The 21,337-nt window shown below is 36.4% G+C and overlaps 1 protein-coding gene across 1 annotated transcript in view; it reads left to right on the forward strand.

Annotated features, from left to right (window-relative positions):
• The window catches only part of larp (La related protein), a 223,222-nt gene that overhangs the window by 101,413 nt on the left and 100,472 nt on the right, over positions 1-21,337 (forward strand). Inside the window, exon 2 of the mRNA XM_081737755.1 lies at positions 16,601-16,662. Within this exon, the coding sequence (XP_081593881.1) occupies positions 16,601-16,662 (62 nt within the window). The remainder of the gene's footprint in view (positions 1-16,600; positions 16,663-21,337) is intronic.

The raw sequence follows: 21,337 nt of genomic DNA on the forward strand, positions 1-21,337 counted from the left end.
GTCTGGTGCAGGGGTACTTTGTGTAGAGAAGAATGCATCAGGATGATGAGGAGAATTCCTTACTGGTGTGTGTATACGATGTTTCACAAACACTTTCCTTATGTCTAGTAGAGTTAATTGATGTATGAATCATGGGTGTCATGATATGGTGCGCAAACGACCGCGGAGAGTAAGTCAGTGTATTTTTGGACACAAAATTCTTAGACCTGACAGATTTGGCTCATTTTCAACATCGTTCGTGTGGAATGTACGGGTCAAGGATGCAGTGTATGTGTGTGTGTGTGTGTGTGTGTGTGTGTGTGTCAGAGAGAGAGAGAGATGTCTGTTTCTATTCGGTAGACATTGTCTTGACCGTAAGTCGACTTTCTTCATAGTTGCCACTTTCCTAGAGTGATATAATTGATGAACTGATGTTCCGATAACCACCAAGGGGAGCGTGGCAGTTCAGTGGTAGAACCTTCAACCCTTATGTGAGGGTCTCTTGTTGTATCCAAGGCCGGTTCGATCTGTCCCCGGTTTGATTCGCGGTGAGGACACTATCGAAGAAAAACGTAAAAGCTTTTTTCAGACCAGCCACCCTGAATGAGGTTTTTCCTAGGTTTTCCTCACTCTCACCAGCAAATGCCGGGATGGTACCTAACACACAGGTCCCAGGACACTTCCTTCCCCAATCCTTTCTTCCTTCCCTTTTCCTCGAATAATGTGATCGCCAAGAGACGTCATTCCTCGTACATGACGGGCTAACATCGTCTTAGATGCCGCAAGCTTAGAAATATAACTCCTAATTCTAGCCAAGACCGTAGGACATTGTGACGGATAATAATGTGTTTGTGGGTTTTCTCGGGGTTCTTCTACGTTCTTTCGTAATTATTCACTGTAATTAAGGGGGCAGACTACTAAATACTTTTCAAAGGCTAACAATTTTTCTTTTGCCCGTTTTTTTGTGAGTGAAAAGAGATATTGAAATGTAACTTACCACAATAATAGATAATGTTATTCTGCACCCGAAAATATGAATCGGAAGAATTTTCAGTGTTGCTATCCACAGAAATTATAGTGTGACCAGAATTTGAATTACCCGAAAATCTAGGTTAAGGCAGCGACTAGAGAAATGAACTCGACGGTAATTGATGACTTATGCTGTCTTTGTTCCTTGTTAACTATTTTTTAAAATAATATTTGTATTTATTTTGCAATAACTAACATAAGTTATTACAAAATAAATAGGTTATTACAAAATAAATACAAATATTATTTTAGAAATAGTTAACAAGGGACAAAGACAGCATGATAAGTCATCAGTTAGCGTTGAGTTAATTATTTTAGTCGCTGCCTTAACCTAGATTTTTGGGTAATTCAAATTCTGGTCACACTGTAATTTCTATGGATAGCAACACTGAAAATTCTTCCGATTCGTATTTTCGGGTGTAGAATAACATTATCTATTATTGTGGTAGGTTACATTTCATTCTCTCTCTTCACTTACGAAAAACGGGTAGAAAAAAAATTAGCTTTTGAAAAATATTTAGTAGTCTGCTCCCTTAATCATTTTTCTTCTAAAGATGGTTGTAGGGCACAAAACTGAAAAAAATTATTTTCTCTGAACGAATGCTGGAAGACTTAGGACAAGTTTCACTATAAATAATAGATTCTTTAATGGTCACACTTAGAATGTGTCTTTATTTCCTCATGTATTAATTCTCAGTAGTCCGTAATGCGTCGTGCGTCTTTTGCACTAACAATAGTATGCGCGTATTAAATTTTGTAATAAGTTCAAGTAGTTACATCACTGATAAAATTGTTGTGCTCAAATACATCAAAAGTGCGTTCTTATCGTCATTTCATCTCTTGTTGCTGAGTAAGACAGTGTCCCTATCTGCTGTTAACTGTTATGTATATTAAGGTCAAAATCAGTAAATTGGGATTACGCGAGCTTTTTTTTACGTAATGTTAGTTAGGTTGATTAAAATTTTTTATTATCTTTTTTTTACTACAAAACCTGAGAGGGCAAGGTTAAGAACTTCACGCCTTCTATATGTTGGGTGTGGCACTTAACGCGCGTCATATATAGAAGCACTATGTCAGTTAATGAATAATACATTCAGGATTTACTTCTAGAATTTTGATATAGCCTCAGAGCATTGTATTCGTGATGTAATTTGAAATTCTGGATTAATGATAAAATTATTTAGTGTGGTTTAAGCTGTCTATATGTTTGTTTGATTATTCGAACGTACTTTCAAAAATTCTCAGAATCCCCTTCAGACAAATGCTGAAATAATGCGTCATCAACACGCCAAAATAAATAACTTGAAATGCAAATTATAGAGTACGTCAGTGATAATTTTGTTTCGTTGGAAGTTAATTATGTTGTTAATGATTTTATGCAAAAGGGCAATGCGAAACATTCACCCCTCTTTGAACGCCTTGGCCTACCTTACTTTAAAAGGAAAAAGGATAGTCCATTAGTACTGGTTCCCTGACGAATTATGGATGCATTCGATCGTATTAACCCTTTTTAAATTATATCGTACATTTTTATACGATAGGGTAGTATCTTCATTATTCAATTAAAAAAGTACTAATACGAAGTAAAGATCTTCGGGTTTTTTTTTTTTTTTAAGCTTGGAGGCACTGCAGAACAGGTTCTGTATGGTTTCACATCTTTCTGCGTCGAGACATAGGGGGTGATGACGCAAAAACTCTTAATAAAATATTTTTTGTTAGGCCTGTTTTTATTATTTATCAGCACTTTTGTACCTAGAAGATTGAAATTTTTCACACACATTAGTGCAACCCGTAGTATTTTTCAGATTTGTTTCAAATCTGCGTTAACACAGGGGTCCAGAGGGGCAAAAAAAAAAAAGTTATTTTTAACAAAATCGCGATTTTCCAGGGGGCTGCAGTGGCTCAGTGGTAGAGCATTCATCCATGTCGTCTGGGATCTTTGGTTCGATCCCAGCTCGCGTCAAGTGAGCTTTGTAGTGGACAAACACAGTGCGCATGGTTTTCCTCGGGGTTCTACCGTTTCCTCCCCCTTAATTCTACCATTGCATTCATTTCTCATCAACGTCTCCTTTAGCCTAGCCGGCATAACCATCGGACGTAAAACTGAAAGATCATTTAATTTGGAGCGATTTCCAACGTTGTTCATTTCGCGCATCCTTTTGTAAACGTAACATGCTTCCCACTTCCACTTGACTGCTTATTGGTTATATGCACTTTTTGTCTGCCCGCTTTTGCGATTTCAGATGCAACACTGAATTCTCAAATCTCCAATAATAATATTAATAACCAATTTATATTTATTTACAGCAAGACATCTGCATACCGTTGTCGCACAGTATATTTCAGAACTGGAAGTAGTAAAAACTAGTACAGCTAATGGTGTCAATGTTGATTGCTGTATTAGTAATAATTATAAAAAGAGATCCAGAGTTTCTGGTACGGAATCAACGACCGAAGAACGGTTTTTTTCCTGTAAGCTGAAGTTCTGTCTAGTACCTCTGGTTTCAATATTTTGAATTAGCATAGTTTGTGAACTGAAACTCACTTGTTTCTGTTACAAAATTTGAATTTTGTCGAAACATTAATTAATTTACTAGCTGAACCTGCGCTCACTGCAACAGCGCTTCATTCACATATGAGCATGAATCTCCTTGTCATTCCTCAAAACATCTGTAGGCTACATATCCCTTTACACACACAAGTGAAAGATGTCTTGATGAAAATCGGCAAGGGGTGCCATAAAGGGGAGATTTTTTCAATATTTCGTATCGTTTGCAAGATTGAGCCTACATGCGGTTGGAGTTTCTAATTCATGTATGATCAGTGTTTCCTTTCTTCTTGCGTGCAGTATGTGATAAGCAAATACGAGTGCCAGACACACACACACACACACAAAAAAAAAAAAAATCGAGACTGGTCCAATAAATCATTGTACTGACAGAATCAGTTCTCCGTGACATTATCACCTTTATAGTAGTCCTCTTCAACACTCACTTCTGCACTCAGTGCTGCCATTCCTGGTAACAGTTCCGAAACGAGCTTTTGGGAAACCCTTCAGGAGATTCTCCGTTTTTGCCTGAACCTCTTCAACAGAGGTAAAATGGGTTCCCTTTAACCAATATCTAACTTCAGGAAATAAAAAGTCGCATGGGGCTAAATCAGGTGAATGAGAATGCCCCATCACAGTAATGTTTTTGTTTTTGCTGGTCAGAAACTGCTTGACAGATAGTCGTGTGAGCGGGTGCATTCTTCTGGTGCAACAGCCATCCATCACTCCACAACTGTGGCCTTTTTTTCCCTAATTTTTTCACGGAGTATTTTTAGTACTTCAATGTAGTATTGATTAACTGATCACTGGGAACCCACTCAATCATTACAATTCCACTAATATCGAAGAAGACATTTAACATTACCTTGAATTTTGATTTTGACATGCGTGCTTTTTGGGTCTTGGGAATCCTGGAGACTTCCACTGCATCGACTGGTGCTTACTTTCTGGGTCATAGGGAAAAATCCAGGTCTCATCACATGTTACAGCAGATTCCAGCAAATTTGGCTCGTTCGTAGTGTATTCTATCGTATCCACACACACGTTTTTACGGCACTGTTTTTGGTAATCGGACAGAACTTTTGGAACAATCTTCCACAAATCTTTCTCATGTGTAATTCGTCAGTTAAAATGCGTCGAACAGCTTCCCGATTCAAGTTAACCAATTCCGCCACTGCACGAATACTTAAAATCTTCGGTCACTCCGGATCACATCACGAACTTTGGTAATGTTTTCGTCTGTAATCGCTGACATTGGATGCCCAGCACCGTTCATCATCTTCCACACTGTCCCTTCCCCCCCCCCCCCCTGAAAACAGCTTATGTCATTCAAACACATGTCCACGAGACAAAGTTCCATCTCCATAAGCCTCGGTTAACATTTGAAATGTTTCCGTGGCTGATTTCTTAAGTTTCACAAGTTGATTTGCTGTTCGGTTTTTACATTTTTCCAGTAGAATACAGTTGCGTGTTCACTCAATGACGCAGTAGTCCCAACTGGCGTGATCGGTTAAATCGAAACTGGCATGGTTAGAGGTGGTGTGTGGGATGACGTCACCAAAACAGTTGTTGCCAACTCCACTCTTTTTTTTTCAAGCTACACACTTAGTATATTTTTTTGTGTCACAATTGATTATAATGTCAGTAATATATGGTGTTCATTGGGCAAAACACTCCAAACAATAAGGATTCATCTTAGCCTGGAGAAATGGTTATCCTTCGTTTTATATTACTAGAGCAACCAACTTTATGCTTTATACAGCTGTAAATTGTGCTTTATTTTTCCTTACATTATGCTTTAATATTGTATTTTTTAAATTATGTCTTAATACGCTATTCCTTGAATTTATACTTCATTTTTAACCCTTTCTATTACATATTAGTTTTATTTTATTCGTTTGTATTACACAAGCAAGCATTAAAAACGTATATGAAACTATTCATTTTTCCCACCAAAAATTACATCAACAACATACTACCTCATTTTGTGCAGTTCTTCTTAAGCGGTGTTGAAACACGTAGCTGCACAGAAGACTTGTCATATTTAATGAATTCAGAACAAAGAGTACAAATTAGATTACCGCGTTCCACTTTGAAATGGTCAGTTGGGAATTCTCTTAGTCTCTGAGATTGCATATGCTCTTGATTCTGGCATCTTGGAATAAGCACAACCAGTCTTAACTGCCTTTTAACACAAAGTGAGGAGACAAAAAAAAAAAAAAAAAAAAAAAAAAAAAAAAAATCCTGAGCGGAAGGTGCGGCGAGAGGAGGAATTCGAACTTTCCATTGTTACGAGTAAAGGCAATTGGCAGTTGATTTAAATTGTTTGCGTCATTCATAACAGCCTTTGATGATCATTTTTTCTTTGGCACAAAGTATATTAACGTATTTTTCTTCGTTGTACGCATATACAAGGTTCTGGAATAAAAAAGCATTAAGCATTATGCTTTGTGCTTTATTTCTGTAAATTATGCGTATAAGACCAGCAAATTTGGATATGTATGGTCAAAATAACAGGGATAGTACCAGCCATAGGTGAAAAATTCCACTATGCTTTTACTGCTTTTTATGCTTTATGGTTGCCCTATTTATTACCATTTGGGCATGAAACAAACACCTGAGAGATATATTACTCCCGTATACAATTATGTGGTGTTGGGATGTATAACTCGTAGGATATGATGTCTTATTTTTAAAAAAATCAACACTTCCTGTGAACCCCTAAAAATGTAATAAAGAAGTTACGGCCATTTTAAAAAAATATATTCAGTTAGAACTGGACAATCTACACAAAATTTTGAATAGCATTTGTGGTTTTCGAGGTCTCATTGTCGAAAGGATTTGGGACAAACACATTTTTTTTCTTTGGAGACAAACATGTAAACCTAACATTTTAATACTGTATATAGATTGTTGATGTATGTCTTTCACTTATCAGTTAATGATTATAGGTTTTGTTATTTCATTTACTTTTACGTAATCTGATATCAGTGGAAAGATTAACGTGAATATAGTGTGATTTTGATTGAAATTATTATTTCTAAAGATACGCTACTTGAACTTGCGATCAAACAAAATAAATAAAATACTTGATATTAAATGATAAAAGAGAAGTATTTAATTGTTTTGTGGGGTGTTAATAGAAAATACCAACTCAGTCAGCTTATTCTGTGAAGTAGATCTTAAAATTTATTTATTTATTCATTTTACTTCATTCATTAGTACAGTTGATAAAACCATATTGCATTAAGAACAAAGATAAATGATTGCGGTAATCTTAAAAAGCACTGGAAACGCCTTGGGTTATCTGTAAAAGAAACTAATCTGGATGTATAGAGAGGGGACCATTTATTTGAAAACACCCTTGTAGTTTTTATTTTAAACTAATAAATATAAAATTCTGAAATTGTGTACGATACAGATACTGACAGTGGGCATTGTTTGACACTAATGGACAGCATCACATTAACCATACGTATAACAAGGGGTTACACGTAACACCGCACACCAAGGGAGGGTTAACCTCCTCGGACCCCGTGTCGCCAATAGGCGACATGCACTTAGCGGGAAACTGAGAAAGATACGAAAAGAATAACTGAAAATTGGCTAACAAGGTATATAACCGAAGGTACTTATAATATTGGAACACAAAATTTCTACCCAAAAAAAAAAAAAAAATGCTGGGCCCGAGGAGGTTAAAAAAAAGTCCACCACATGAATCATTATTTTGTATCACAGAAAATGTAGTTCTTCTTTATTTTGCGCCTTCAGTTGTCTTAATTTATAGTTGGTACATGTAGTTACTGGGTGCTAGATTGGGACCGCGCGGACGGTGATAAAATTATTCCCAGTCAAATGATGCGTTTTTTTTTTTTTTTTTTTTTTTTGAGTTGGCAGCGTATAGACCAATCCCCTTACTTAGCATGCCTCGCCTTTTGTTTTCGACTGTACAGTGGAGTTTTTGTAAGGTGTTACAATACGTCGTAAAATTTGTGTCACTACGAGGCCAAAAATCCACAAGCAATACTCCCTTCCTGTCCCAAAACACAGTACACATGACTTTCCGGGCTGAAATTGTTTGTTCGAGCTTGAGTAATGTTAAATGCCATTATTCCATGGATTGTTGCTTCGATTCCGGTACCGCTCAAGGAAGGTCAACACACTAGTTAAACCGTTTGGTTTTGTGCACTTCGGTGAGCATTTTCGATACTCAGCGTGAGCACAACTTTCGATAATTTAACTGTTGAGTCTCGATTTCATAGAGATTTCTTGAAACTTGAGGAAACTTGTTAGATAATGACGAAATCATAAAGCGTCTTTTCACGTTTTCGTCAACTTTCTGCCAAGTCTTCAATGATGATAGAAGGTCTTCCACTTCGTTCCTTACCATGAACGTTCGTGCGGCCATCTGTAAAAGCTCTAACTCATTTCCGTACTATTCCATTGCTCATAATGTTCGCTCCATAACTAATCTAACGATAAATTTCAGCCGCTTTCATGTCTTCAAGAAAACTGATCGCAGTGCGTATTTTACAATCGGCGGATGCGTTTTAACTACTCACAAAAAACGTGAACTTGTGCCTTGCTAACAGATGTAGGTGCACAACGCGCATGTGCGGAATGCCGACCGCAGCACAGCAGCGCCCAAATTTCAACATTGCTTACTTACAAAACACGCCTCGTAGAATCATACAAATCTGGATTTTCTTTGGCCAATTGAGATCTTTGTTTAGACACAAAGTATTAGAATTCGCTATGTGCGGTTGCCAGAATATAACCTTAAGCAGAGTAGGGGCCCAAGATTTTTTTAAAGAGTGTACATAAGAGTTGACTTCATTACACTGGTAGTCGCTTGTATACATCGGTTATTGTTTTTTGATGTCATGTAGTCACCTCTCGCACAATTTTTTGAGATTGTTAAGCTCTTAATAATATTTTTGTAACAAAATATATGCCTGAAAGTGAGAATGAGTTGTTACATTCATCAAGTAATCTAAATCCCCAATGAGATAAGATTATCGAAATCAAGACATAAATCTTAGTTGAAGTTCAATTGATCATTTTTGTTTATTAAAATATTGGCATGTTAATGGTTTCTATAATAACGTAGGTCGTATGTTATTATAGACACTTTCAGTTCCTCTTCACTTGTGCATCGCTGTCCATTTTGATCAAGTTCACCGTAAATTGGAACGAATATTAGCATCGTTGTACTGTTTTAGTTGAAAGGTGTTCTACCGTGCCACGGTTATGCTAAAGGAGACGGTGATGATGAATAATGAACGAAATGGTGGAATGAAGAAAGTGGGAGGAAATGGGAGAACCCCGAGAAAACCCACGCACACGGTGTTTGTCCACCACAAAGTTCACTTGGCGGGGGTTGGGATCGAACCCGGGGCCCCAAGCACCAGAGGTGAACGCTCTACCTTTGAGCCACCGCGGCCCTTATGATATTTGACCATAATAGTACAATGCTGATCAGTAACAACACATAAGACTTATTTTATGGCAACGTTGGTTTGAAATAAACATCCTGTATTTTGTAACCAAAGTACAAAAACTACTTTAAAAATTACGAAATTATGATCACGAAGACATGGTACAGTCCGCAGCAAAAAGCCTGCAAACATGAGCATGTAAGTTTATTGTGAAACCTGCGCCTAACAGCGCAGGGAATCAACATAACGTCTAAGTGGCACGAATCTCGCCAGAAAAACCTCGGCGTCGTCCCCTGCACACCTATTTTGTAGCAAAAGACTTCGTCGTTCACAGTAAACTAACATGTTCATGTTGCAGGTTTTTTTATTATTATTATTATTGCTGCGGACTGTACAACCATAAAAACAAACTAAATATTTTAAATGTAATGCTATCAATGCTTGCCAATTAAAGGGTTAAAACGGACAGACTATACTCGCACATGTGAACACAGTAGCTCGGTATTTAAAGGATCCCATATGAGTGTGTAGTATTTTTTTAGTTCCCCCACCCCCACTTTCCTTCCACATTTTCATTCATTCCATCAATTTTGTTAGTCATTCATTTTCCTTAATCATCCTTCACCTACAGCCTACAGGTCATAATCGAAATACCTCAACTACAGATTCCATTTCATTTTTACGATGGTCGCACCGAAGTCGTTGTTAGCAATAAACAGAGGTCGAAATTATGATGGGACGATAATTACCTGTAAGCATCCGTCATTAGCATGTCTTTACGCTAGAATTAACCAGCCCGTCTCTTGACATGTCTAGTACAAGAGGGGGGGGGGTAAAAATTTCAAATGATTGTTACACTATTGAATTTCAGTTATGTGAAACTAAATTAATAGCAAGAACGTTTGAAATAGTTCTACTTTAAATGTATCATAAATGGTTACATTTATGACATTGTTTCCATTTTTAAAGCACGGGATGCTACAATCTGAAATTCGGTTTTGTCTTGGCGGTGCGAGCATTTACATCCATCTTTAGAGTAAAATTTAGCATGCTTTTGTGAGCTTCAGTGTTAGGTAAGATACAGAAATAACACTTTAAAAAAAATAGTGTTTTGAAATAAAAAGAAATCTTTGGGAAAACAAAGATAGGTTACACGTAGTACCAACAGGGGGTCAAATTTACCCGCAACCAATGGATTACTATAAAAATAAAACAGACGATATTATAAAAGTAACATTACATTCAAACGAACATTCTAATAATAATAATAATAATAATAATAATAATAATAATAATAATAATAATAATAATAATAATAATAATAATAATAAATCTCGCAGGTGTCTCTTTATCCTGCAAAATATTGAGGACTTGAACGCGCAGGCAAAATTCCACCCCCCTCCCGCCATGGTATTTCTAGAGCTAATTCAGAGCCAGAAAAAAAATGAAATCTTACTATGTGTATTACAATTATGCCCTTTAGGCTAAGGTAGACAATGATTAAAGCAAGTGGTTGATGCTTGAAGAATTGGTGGAACGAGAGTCTGGGAGGAAACGGGAGTACCCCGAGAAAACACACGGGCACGATGTTGTACACCACAAGCTTACGTGGCTCGGGAATCAAACCAGGGACACCACGTACCAGAGGTATGTATACACTCTACCACACTGAGCCACCGTGCCCCCCGTGGATGAAGAGAGAGGAAGAAAGCCCACAGTCATTCCTTTGTCCGCGTATTTTAATGCTGTTATGTAACCCCGCATAATTGATATGTAGTGCAGGTTGCATACATGCAAGGTACTTTTAGAAACATCCATAGGTGTTCACCCCCTGTAAATCCCCACGAGCCGAAAATAGAAAACTGCTTCGTACGCGATTAGAGCAGTAAAGATATGTCGGTGTACAACATTTGGTGGTTCTAGGCGACTTCTTTTTATCGGGAAAAAGCTGATGAGACTATTACTATTATTATTAAAAGTGGATATTTATGAGGTGGATAATAATAAACGTAATCGAGTTAATTTGGAACTAGCGAGATTGGGTTGCTGCGGTCATAACCTTTCATGTTCTTCAAAGCTGCTGGTATATATATATATATATATATATAATATGTGTGTCTTCCTTAGCTTGTGCTGTACCCTGAATAATAGATTAAGTAAAAAGCAATGAAGTACAGACTTATAATCAGTTATTTTCATTCAAGTTCCTTTATACTGACCTTTGATAACCTTACATGCATCGTAGCCAGACATTTGATAACGATGTATTTAAACATAAGGCAAGGAGATAATTATGTTTAAAATTTCTGTCAATAACTATAATAGTAGACTGTATAATTGAAATTTTAATGTGATCGTTTGCTTTTAAAATTAAAGTTTATTATAGATGGTAAAATTAATGAAAATTAATAGTAGACATACACAAGCACTGAAATACAATTATTATTTTAAGAATATTTTATGTGTAAAATATGCGGAACAAATCACACATCCCAACATACAATATTTACTTATTCACTGGTAGTTACGTGGCAACTGTTGTTTGAAATCTGATTGGTTTAGAACTTACGGGTCTTCACTACAGCGAAATTAAACTACCGCTAATTTTAGAGTTTTTCTGTAATATCTTCAAAACAAAAATATTCAAAAAGCAAAACCGTAATGAACTAGACAATACGATTTTGCATGTGATACCTTTATCACAATTCACCTATCTGCTTTTGGTATGCCGCTATTTACAGAATCCGCAAAAAAAAAAAAAAAAAATCTATACACAGTTGCCAATCGCAAACAGGTAGATGAGTTGTGATAACGGTATCATATGCAAAATCGTATTGTCTAGTTAACTATGTTTCTGCTTTTCAAATATTTTTAATTGTTTTGAAGATATTACAGAAAAACTCCAAAATTAGCGGTAGTTTAATTTCGCTGTAGTCCAAGAAATGAGACAAGCAAATAAAGTTAAAATTCACTGGTCAAATTTTCCGAGCACTTCATTATTTTTTAAAAATACTTTATTTATATTGAAAAACATAAAGACAGAACCAGCATGTATCAGCACAACGTGTTTTATTTGAGGAAGAGGCAAACAGATTGTCTAGTTTTTTTTTTTTTTTTTTTTTAAATGCGTGCAGAACAAATCTAATTTGAGGGTATATCAGATTCCATGTTTTTTCTCCGCATTCGATTTCTCAAACATCTACAGGCTTAATTTTATATATATACAGTATATATATTTATAACGGAGAGATTATATTTCATAGAGAAGTGCTGTTGATATTTTTACCGTGTAAATATTGAGAATATCACAAAGTTGCACTGAGTAACATATAATAAAATATGGAGGCTGCAGCTAATACTGCCAAGTAACATGTATTCACAACAGACAAGAACTGTTTATGTTATCAGTATGCGGGTACTGAGCTCAACAAGGGGTCATCATGCACTGATAACTTGGCAGCATATATAGTGCTGTGGTGAAAGCTCGTATTTCAGATACCAAATGCTTAACAGAAGACGTGCAGAAAGGTTAGAATACCAGATAAATAACGGCATTTGGCGTCGTGGAAACAGTCATAAATAACAAAATTAAGAATTAGCAATTAGCTTGGCGAGGTGAAAGTAGTAATTTTACCGAATGGCTGAAAGGTTCTGTCGTCGCTTCGTAATTTGAGTTCATAACTAGTGTTAATAAGGTTTCAAAAAAATTGAATCTTTGAAAAATAGTGTTATTCGAATCTTAAAAGTAGTATTCCAATGTTACAACAGGGTTCCTACTGGTCAGAGAAAACTCAGGGAAAATGGTACATGTCACGAAACTCAGGGAAAAGACTGGAAATCAGGGAAAGTCAGGGATTTTATATTTTTTTCTAACATTAATTGTACACCACTTTCATCGTAGCCAATTAATGATCACAGTATGGAACGTTGCTCAGATTTTTATGGGTGGTAAGTGGAATGTACACTCATGTCCAAAATTATTGTCGCATATCTATAACTGTCTTCTTGTAAGAATATAATAAATGATTTTGCAGGGTACTTTTAATACTGATACTATGTGTATAATCGGAAAATGTATTTTTGTAGTAAATTTCATAGGAAAAGAATTATAAATACGAAAATTAGAATGAGTAAAATAAAATGTCGCTAAATGGACAAGAAAGTCTTATTTTCGTTTCATTGTTCTTATTTACTGGTCTTTTGACATGAAATTTGCCACATGCATGTCTTTGCCGATTATATACATACTAACATTTTAAGAAATACCGGGCGAATTTGTTATCAAATTATATTCCTACATCATCATATTTATAGACATGCGACAATAATTTTGGACATGAGTGTACGTATGAGCAATTGATTATTATTTGTCTCATATACTAAAATAAATGTTATCATATATAAATATTCACCGTTATTTATTCCTTATTTATATATCAATTTTATCCGTCACCTGTCATGAAAGTCAGGGAATTTCCTGCCACAGGTCAGGGAGAAGGGAAATAGAATTCTCCAGATCAGTAGGAGCCCAATAGAATCCCGATGTTTATTCAGATTTTTTTCCCCTCGATGTTTTAGATGTCCAAACTATGCTATACACAAGTGTCGGAAGTCTTACAGAATGGGTCTGTCCGTTCATCTGTCTGTCTCTGTTTACAGGTATCAAAGTAAAAAGATAAGAACCAGCAGGAAGCGATTTCTTCGAATCGTTTTAGCGTCCCCAAAATAGGTTCCATCTCCTCAATCAACTTTGTTCATACCGGAGGTGGTTGAAATCTATAATTTCCTGTTTCAATACATCGCCATTAGAACAAAAACGGCAGTAAGTAGTGAGAAGCGGATTTTTGGAATCGATTCAGCGTGCAAAGGATAAATACCATGTCCACCTTATCTTTATACTAGATTCGAAAGTGGTTAGCGTTTCCTATCACTTCTCAATTTAAAAATTAATCTGCATAGTGAAAACGATAAGAAAGGACGAGAAATGGCCTTTGCTGTATATTCAGGGTTCTAGGAATAAGTTGTGCCCCGACCTTTATCCATTTATTGAAATAGGAAGGGTTAAACTGTTTCTGCACTAATTGCCATAGTGAAACAATTTTAGGAATAATTTTAGAAAATGCATTAAAAGATTATTTGGCCAAGAAATAGTTTTTGGATCAGGGGACAAAATTTTTGAACGGCCCGTAAATTCGAGTTTTCGTGTTCTACGGAAAAAGCACGTCATACTCAGTTAAGTGATAGTTTGGGTCTGGCTACAACATTATACGTATGTAATTCTCCATTTTTGATTGAAATATATTGGATCTTTTGATTCAAAAAATATGAACCAAAATGTAGTGGAAACGCAGCGAGAAACTCGTTTTATTCAACCAAACAGCTGTCTGCTGTGGCTTATTTATTGATCGTTTCGTAATAAAGTTTGCGCTGTTGATAGTAGCTTGCCAACCAGTCAAAATGATCCAAATACGTTTATGAAATTGTTTCAGAACAAGTAAAGTTTGGTTACGTTGTTTAGGAAACATGTAAAGCCTCTGCGATAACCTTTTTCTTTCTTTCTCTCTCTCTGAATCCAAGTGATGATCTATCATGAGCAGGAACAAACAGTTTGTGTGTGTGTTTTTTCTGCCTCTGCCATGTCATCTCTCGCCTGAGAAGAAGAGTTTTCGTCCTTGGCCTTGAAAATGTAGCGCTGTGACCTTGACTCAGAGAAGAGGAGATCTCGTCTGTCGCGGAGTAAAGATCCTCCTCTGCTGCTCATGAATTGTTGATTGTTTCGTTGCTTGGCGATTGTGTAATGTTTGCCTTTCCACGCCGTTTTCTTTCGTCTCGTCTTTTTCTTTCTTCCGGTACTGAGAAATATGATTGTAAACATAAATGTTTTTTTTAGTAAAATAGTATGTTATCAGTGGCGCAACCAACTAGAGATCGGAGTGCCCGGCCCCCCCGAAACTAACTAGCCTATCTTGTACAGCAGCGCTGCCGACAAATTATGTTGGAATTTAAAAAAAGGAAAATAATTATTGCTTGATAGTCTTCGCCCATCCCGTTGCGTCACTGCTTCCTCTATTATATGTTGAACGACGACTTGTCCATAGGTGAGATGTGTACCAAACGATAGATCTTATGAGATGAACAAAATTGTGTAGATGACTGAAAATCCTTATGCGTAGTTTTTGGAGAATAGAGAGCAGCTCAGCGTTGTGTAGGCCTAAAAATTTTATGATGTACACTCATGTCCAAAATGATTGTCGCATATCTATAAACTGTCTTCTTGTAAGAATATAATTTGATAATGATTTTGCAGGTTACTTTTAATACTGATACTATGTGTATAATCGGGAAATGTATATTTGTGGTAAATTTTATAGGAAAAGAATTATAAATACGAAAATTAGAATGAGTAAAACAAAATGTTGCTAAAAGCATAAGAAAGTTTTATATTTTCGTTTTATTGTTCTTATTTACTGCTCTTTTGACATAAAATTTGCCACATAATATTTTTGCCGATTATACACATACTAACATTGTAAAAAAGAATATCGGGCGAATTCGTTATCAAATTATATTCCTACACAACATATTTATAAACATGCAACAATAATTTTGGACATGAGTGTACAATAGCCACGCTACCTGTTAAGATCCTCATTAAACCTTTCGTCACTATGATGACAATACATAGCATGGTTAATGCACTATTCGTAGTTTGAGGGAAATTTCCCTAATCTAGGGAAATTTCGTGGGTAAATTTAGCAAAAAGGATTTTTTTTTTTATAAAACAAAATCTAGGAAAATTCTCGCACTGACTGAGTGGTCAATAAAAATGGTTTAATTTTTTTCTTTGTTCTTCAGAAATAAACCAATACATAACGAAAATGAATGAAGAAGGTGGGAGGAAATGGGAGAACCCAGAGAAAACCCACACACTCGGGATGTTTACGACACTGGTCGTATATGCAGAATATAATAATATTTGTAACTTAATTTCAATCATGTTCGGAGAACGTCATTTTTTTTTTTTCATCTGATTCCGTTGTAGGCTTCCAGGTTGCATGTCTTTCTGTAGTGTGCATTATTTAACATAACTATTTCACTAGTGGCCAGTTGATACAAGAATCTGGAGGGGGAAAAAGTCAAATACTGTACATAGTGAAAGAAACCCAGTGTGTGTTTGTAAACTCTTAGTTTCGGAAATCATCTACGCATTGTTATTACCAGGGGCGGATCCAGGACGGACTTCTGGGGGGGGCGGTCGGCAGTAATACTGCTACTTTTAAGAGCTCCAAACTTGTTATGGATGGGTTTATTTATATATAAAATAAGAAAGTTTCCTCTTGTGGGGGGGGGCGATCGCCCCGATCGCCCCCCTCTGGATCCGCCCCTGGTTATTACTGATGGAATTTAAGAGAATGTGACGCTCTGATCCTAAATAAACCCAGGAAATCTGTGCTGTTAGTCACAACCTCTCTTTAGTATCAAACTACAGACTCTTAAATCAGAGATGAGAACCGGTCTATTAATGTTATATGGTAGCATGTTTTATATATGTTATGTTTGTCCATTAAAAGTTTAAAGTAATTTTACTTTTCCTGTTTATTTACAGAAAATGCGCCTTCAACAGTTCAGCCTACAGTAGTAAGGGATAGAAGAAGAATAAATCAGAAAGTAAGTACCTAATAATAATTACACAATCGCTGATGAATATAGACTCTACAAACAGGGTTGTAGTAGTAACGGGAGCGAAAATGTTTTGAGTCTCAGAGTATATGAGTCGCAGCAAGTCAAACCTAACGTCATTGGACAGGTGACAGTTACAGATAGTAGATGTGAAAATAGTGTTAAAAATCTTATAACCAGACGTAAGGTAAGTGAATTTTCCGCTAAGCTGTGGTACACTTTAAATTTAGTTTCGATAAAGGGGAAAGTGCTGCGCATGCCGGTGAAAAAAAAAATATATATATATATATATATATATATATATATATATATATATATATATATGCTGCGTATGGACAAGATAAGTTACGAAAAGCAACAGCCAAAAGATTATTCTGTCGCTTTCATTTGGGAAATTTCGATGGCCAATACGCATTTCGCAGTGGGTGACCAATCACAGCAAAAGTGGATGATATTCAGTCAAATTCGCGCAAAACCGGGATGCAAGCAGTCATAACATCGCCATTCATCGAAGTATACGTTACCAAACATTGTTATTGGGGGAACCTGACTATCTAAAGAAACTAGATTTTTGCTTGCCACAGGATGTATCTAAAAAATATTTATTAGTTCGAATTTTCTGTTTCCGAATCTCGACCGAAACATATCGAGCTTGAGTCATTGCTAATTACGACCAATGTAAAGTGGATAGCCTGTGGTGCGAAAATGATCGTAGTCGAGCGAGGAGCACCACAATGTGTGGCAAAGTCCACACTAACTTTGTTCAGTAAGGCTATGCTGTATGTTTGGTAGGATTGGAAGGACGTCGTGCATCATAAGATCCTGCCACAGAACAGAAAGAGAGACTTGGGCCTGACTGTCGACAGTTAGCATGAGTGCACCTTCCAAAAGAAACGGCCGAACTAATCATCAGAACTGGTGTAATATATCACGCTAATAACACCAGACCGCATACATTTTTAATGACCAGTGAGAAATTGGCTGGAAAGTTCTAATATTTCCCCACCACCGTATAGATCAGACTTGGCTCCGTCCGACTACCATTTGTTGTGGTTTCGGCAGAACTCCTTGAATAGGGTTGTTAGTTAGTTTCAAAAGAGGCCTGTAAAAACAATGTGTCACAATTTTTTGACCAGAAAGCGCGAAAGTACTGTAGCTACGGTGTTACTGAGAAAATGAAAGGTTATTGACAGGGTTGCCAGCGATACGATAATTTCAGCCATAATGCTACGAGGGCGGGGTGAAAAGTTCTTGTCCTGACCCAGAGATGGCACTCCGATCAGCAAAATTTTATTATTGCCTGAAGGGGGGGGGGCTTTTCAGTTGTTCATATAACAAGTGTGAACTTGTTCTCTCAAGCAGTTTGTGTGCAGGCATTGGATGGCATTGCGAAATGGATCCTGTTAATTGATTACCTTGCAAAAGGGAGAACAATTACAGGCGAATATTACTCCAACCTTCTTGACCAGCTGGTTGCCAAAATTCGCGAGAAGAGGCCTGGCTTGAAGAAGAAGAAAATCATCTTTCACCAGGGCAAAGCACCTGTGCATAAGGGTGCATTGGCGATGGGAAAACTGCGGGATTTGGGATACGATTTGCTCGGCCATCCCCCATATTTTCCAGATTTGGCGTCATCGGACTTCTGTCTGTTCCTAACCTTGAAGAAATTTCTTTTTTACCCCGCCCTCGTATATACGATAATGCCCTTGCAATAATAGTTGAATATACGATAATTTTAGAACGCATACTGTTTTGCAGTTTTCGAATGTGCAAATACATTGTAGATGTGTATTAATTTTAAAATATACACTGAAGTTTTTAGTCATTCCCGCTAAAATTAATGAATAACGATTTGGGAATTGGCAAATGGTAACCCTGCATCCATTCTTTAAATGCAGTTACGTTTTCGAGGGAGTGGAAATGTTGTTCGGAGCAATAAGGATTTTTAAAACTGATGAGGAACAGTGATGCCGATTTGGAAAATGAAATATTTAAGTTTAAAGTTATACCCTTTACGTTATGCCCTTTAGGCTAAGGGAGTTGACGATTAAGACAAGTGATTGATGGTGGAATAATTAATGGAAAGAGAATGTGGGATGAAACGAGTATCTCGAGAAAACCCACGGACACGCTGTTGTGCACCACAAACTTACTTGGCCCGGGATCGAATCATGGACCCCATACAGCAGAGATATGCGCTCTACCAGAGTGACCGTGTCCCCCAACGCTTATTTGGTGTGCGAAACTGAAGATTACTAGATAAGTTTATTATTCATTATTGGTATTATTATTATATATTATTGCTATTATTAGTAGTAATACTCGTTTCTACAGTTTTCACGTGCATAACAAATAATTAGATCTTTTTAAAAATATATACGATAATTTTAAAGATAAAAATCGATAATTTTGTTTTCTGAGGTTGGCAACTCTGGTTACGGAACAAAGGGGTGCATATGTGGTTTCACTCAATGTTATTTTCAAATCACTAAAAATATATTCTAAGTTACCTCCAAAGACAATGCTTTTTAGAGTTTTTAGACGTATAATTCTCTCAGCTATGATCGGAATAAACTATGGAAGGAATACAAGAATTAATGTTTAATTATGGAATCAATTCGTCTTTGGAGGAAGCAGGGGCGGATCCAGGATCGACTTCTGGGGGGCGGTGGGTTGTCATACTGCTACTTTTAAGGGTTTCAAACTTTGGGATGGGTTTTATTTATATATATAAAATAAGAAAGTTTGCTCTTTTGGGGGCGATCGCTCCCCTTCCTGGATCCGCCCCTGGAAGGAAGTTTATCGTCTATATCTTTATTATGATTGAATTATTGTGAATGTATGTTACTGCTCCTAAAAATATATTAGGAAAATAGATAAAACGTGTTGCCATCTACTGGCGAGAGGGTCACCTTTACCCTTATGACATGCAGATTTTTTTTCTTTCATGTATGTGTAGAAAAATGATAAATGACCTTAACTACATATTTTAAAATGAATAACAATATAAAGTGCGACATTTCCGGCAGCAAAGCAGAAATTTAACGGAATAATGCCTCGTTCAAAGAAAATGATGCATTAACTTTGGTCCTGTTGCGTTAGTGTCAGGTAAAGCAGCTTAACATAAAATACAACACAAACATTTATTCCGATTCATTAATATCTACTTATGTTAGTAACTAACATCTATCTATATATATAAAAGAGAACGTACAAAATTTTGTCCGCTCATCACGCTAATACGGCTGAACCAATTTCTTTCATTTTTGGGGGGTTATTAGGATTTGGACCCTAGATGGTTTTTATCATATCACTTTAATTTTTAATTACCAGTGTCTTGAGATAATTGACCATTCAAGTGTCCATAACGTACAAATCCTTTGTTATTAGTTCATCATAGGTAAAAATAAACGTATTTATATGCAACCCGCATGACCGTGTCACTCGGCGGGTTAACATAAATGACAGGCGATATACAGCGGAAAATAGCTTGAATCTTCTGTTTAAAATTTTTTAATTGATTTGCTTATTTTTACAGACACTTTTACAATATGCCAGCACCGGGATGACCGCAGCGAAGCGGGGCGGGTTAACATAAATGACAGGCGATATAATGTTAAGATTTACTGCAATCTTCTATGGTTTTTATCATATCACTTGAAAGCGAAAAAGTAAAAATTATCTAAGTAACAAAGTTTATTGCGTTCCGGGGTGACCGCAGCGAAGCGGGGTGAACGCTGCTAGTACTTCAATATGGCTTAAATCAGTTATTGAATTAACGTTACTGCACAGTCTGGATTACACATGAATACACGGTGAATTCATTGAAAGAAATTCGTGATATTCAGTACCATTTGTTCGAAGGATGAGAAACAGGTCTAAAAATGAAAATAAATTTATTTTTTATGAATTAAACTAGCAGAAGTGATAGGCTTCGCACAGGAAGAGTGGTCTTTTAGCACAATATTTGAAAATAAAGAACTATAGCACGGCCAACAAGAGATGGTCTCTGACGTTTCTTACCACATGCGGTGGGACATTGCAGCCCCTATCTCGAAAACTATGGATTTGCCACTAATATCGGTCGTTTGCAATTATTTTTAGATGCCACTCTCTTCCCACACCTAAGGGTGTTGTCTTGTAGTAGTGTTTCTCAACCTTTTTTGAGCGATGAACGTCCACTACTTCCCGACACACTTGTTTGCTGTGTTATTATAAAATGTAAGTGGTTTAAAACTTTACATTTCTATAAAATAGTACAGTAGGACGTCGATAATCCGAACGTCAAAAATCCGAATGCGGTCCCTAGAAGCTTTTTACATTTTGTCTTAACGTTAACGATAAACAAACAATAGTGTGTCCGTCGATGTTGTGTGAAGTCAAGTGTTTGTACAAAAGTTCATTCATACGTAATTGTTTGTCATACATATTTTTATTTTCTCTTAGGCCTATACTAGTTAAGTTTTAAGTGTGAGTTACAAGAACAGTGTAATTTAGTGTACGACCAAGTTCTTCAGAAACATTAAATGTAAGTAGTCTTTGAATAACCACTGTATCGATAGAAAAGCATACTGCACAATATATGTAAGCCTAAATAGCATTTTTTTTTTTTTTTTTTTTTTTTTTGTCATTTTCGAAAATCCGAACTACCTGTGGTCCCAAT

The sequence above is a fragment of the Thermobia domestica genome, chromosome 14 (assembly GCF_964235325.1).
Source record: "Thermobia domestica chromosome 14, izTheDome1.hap1.1, whole genome shotgun sequence".
Taxonomy (NCBI): domain Eukaryota; kingdom Metazoa; phylum Arthropoda; class Insecta; order Zygentoma; family Lepismatidae; genus Thermobia; species Thermobia domestica.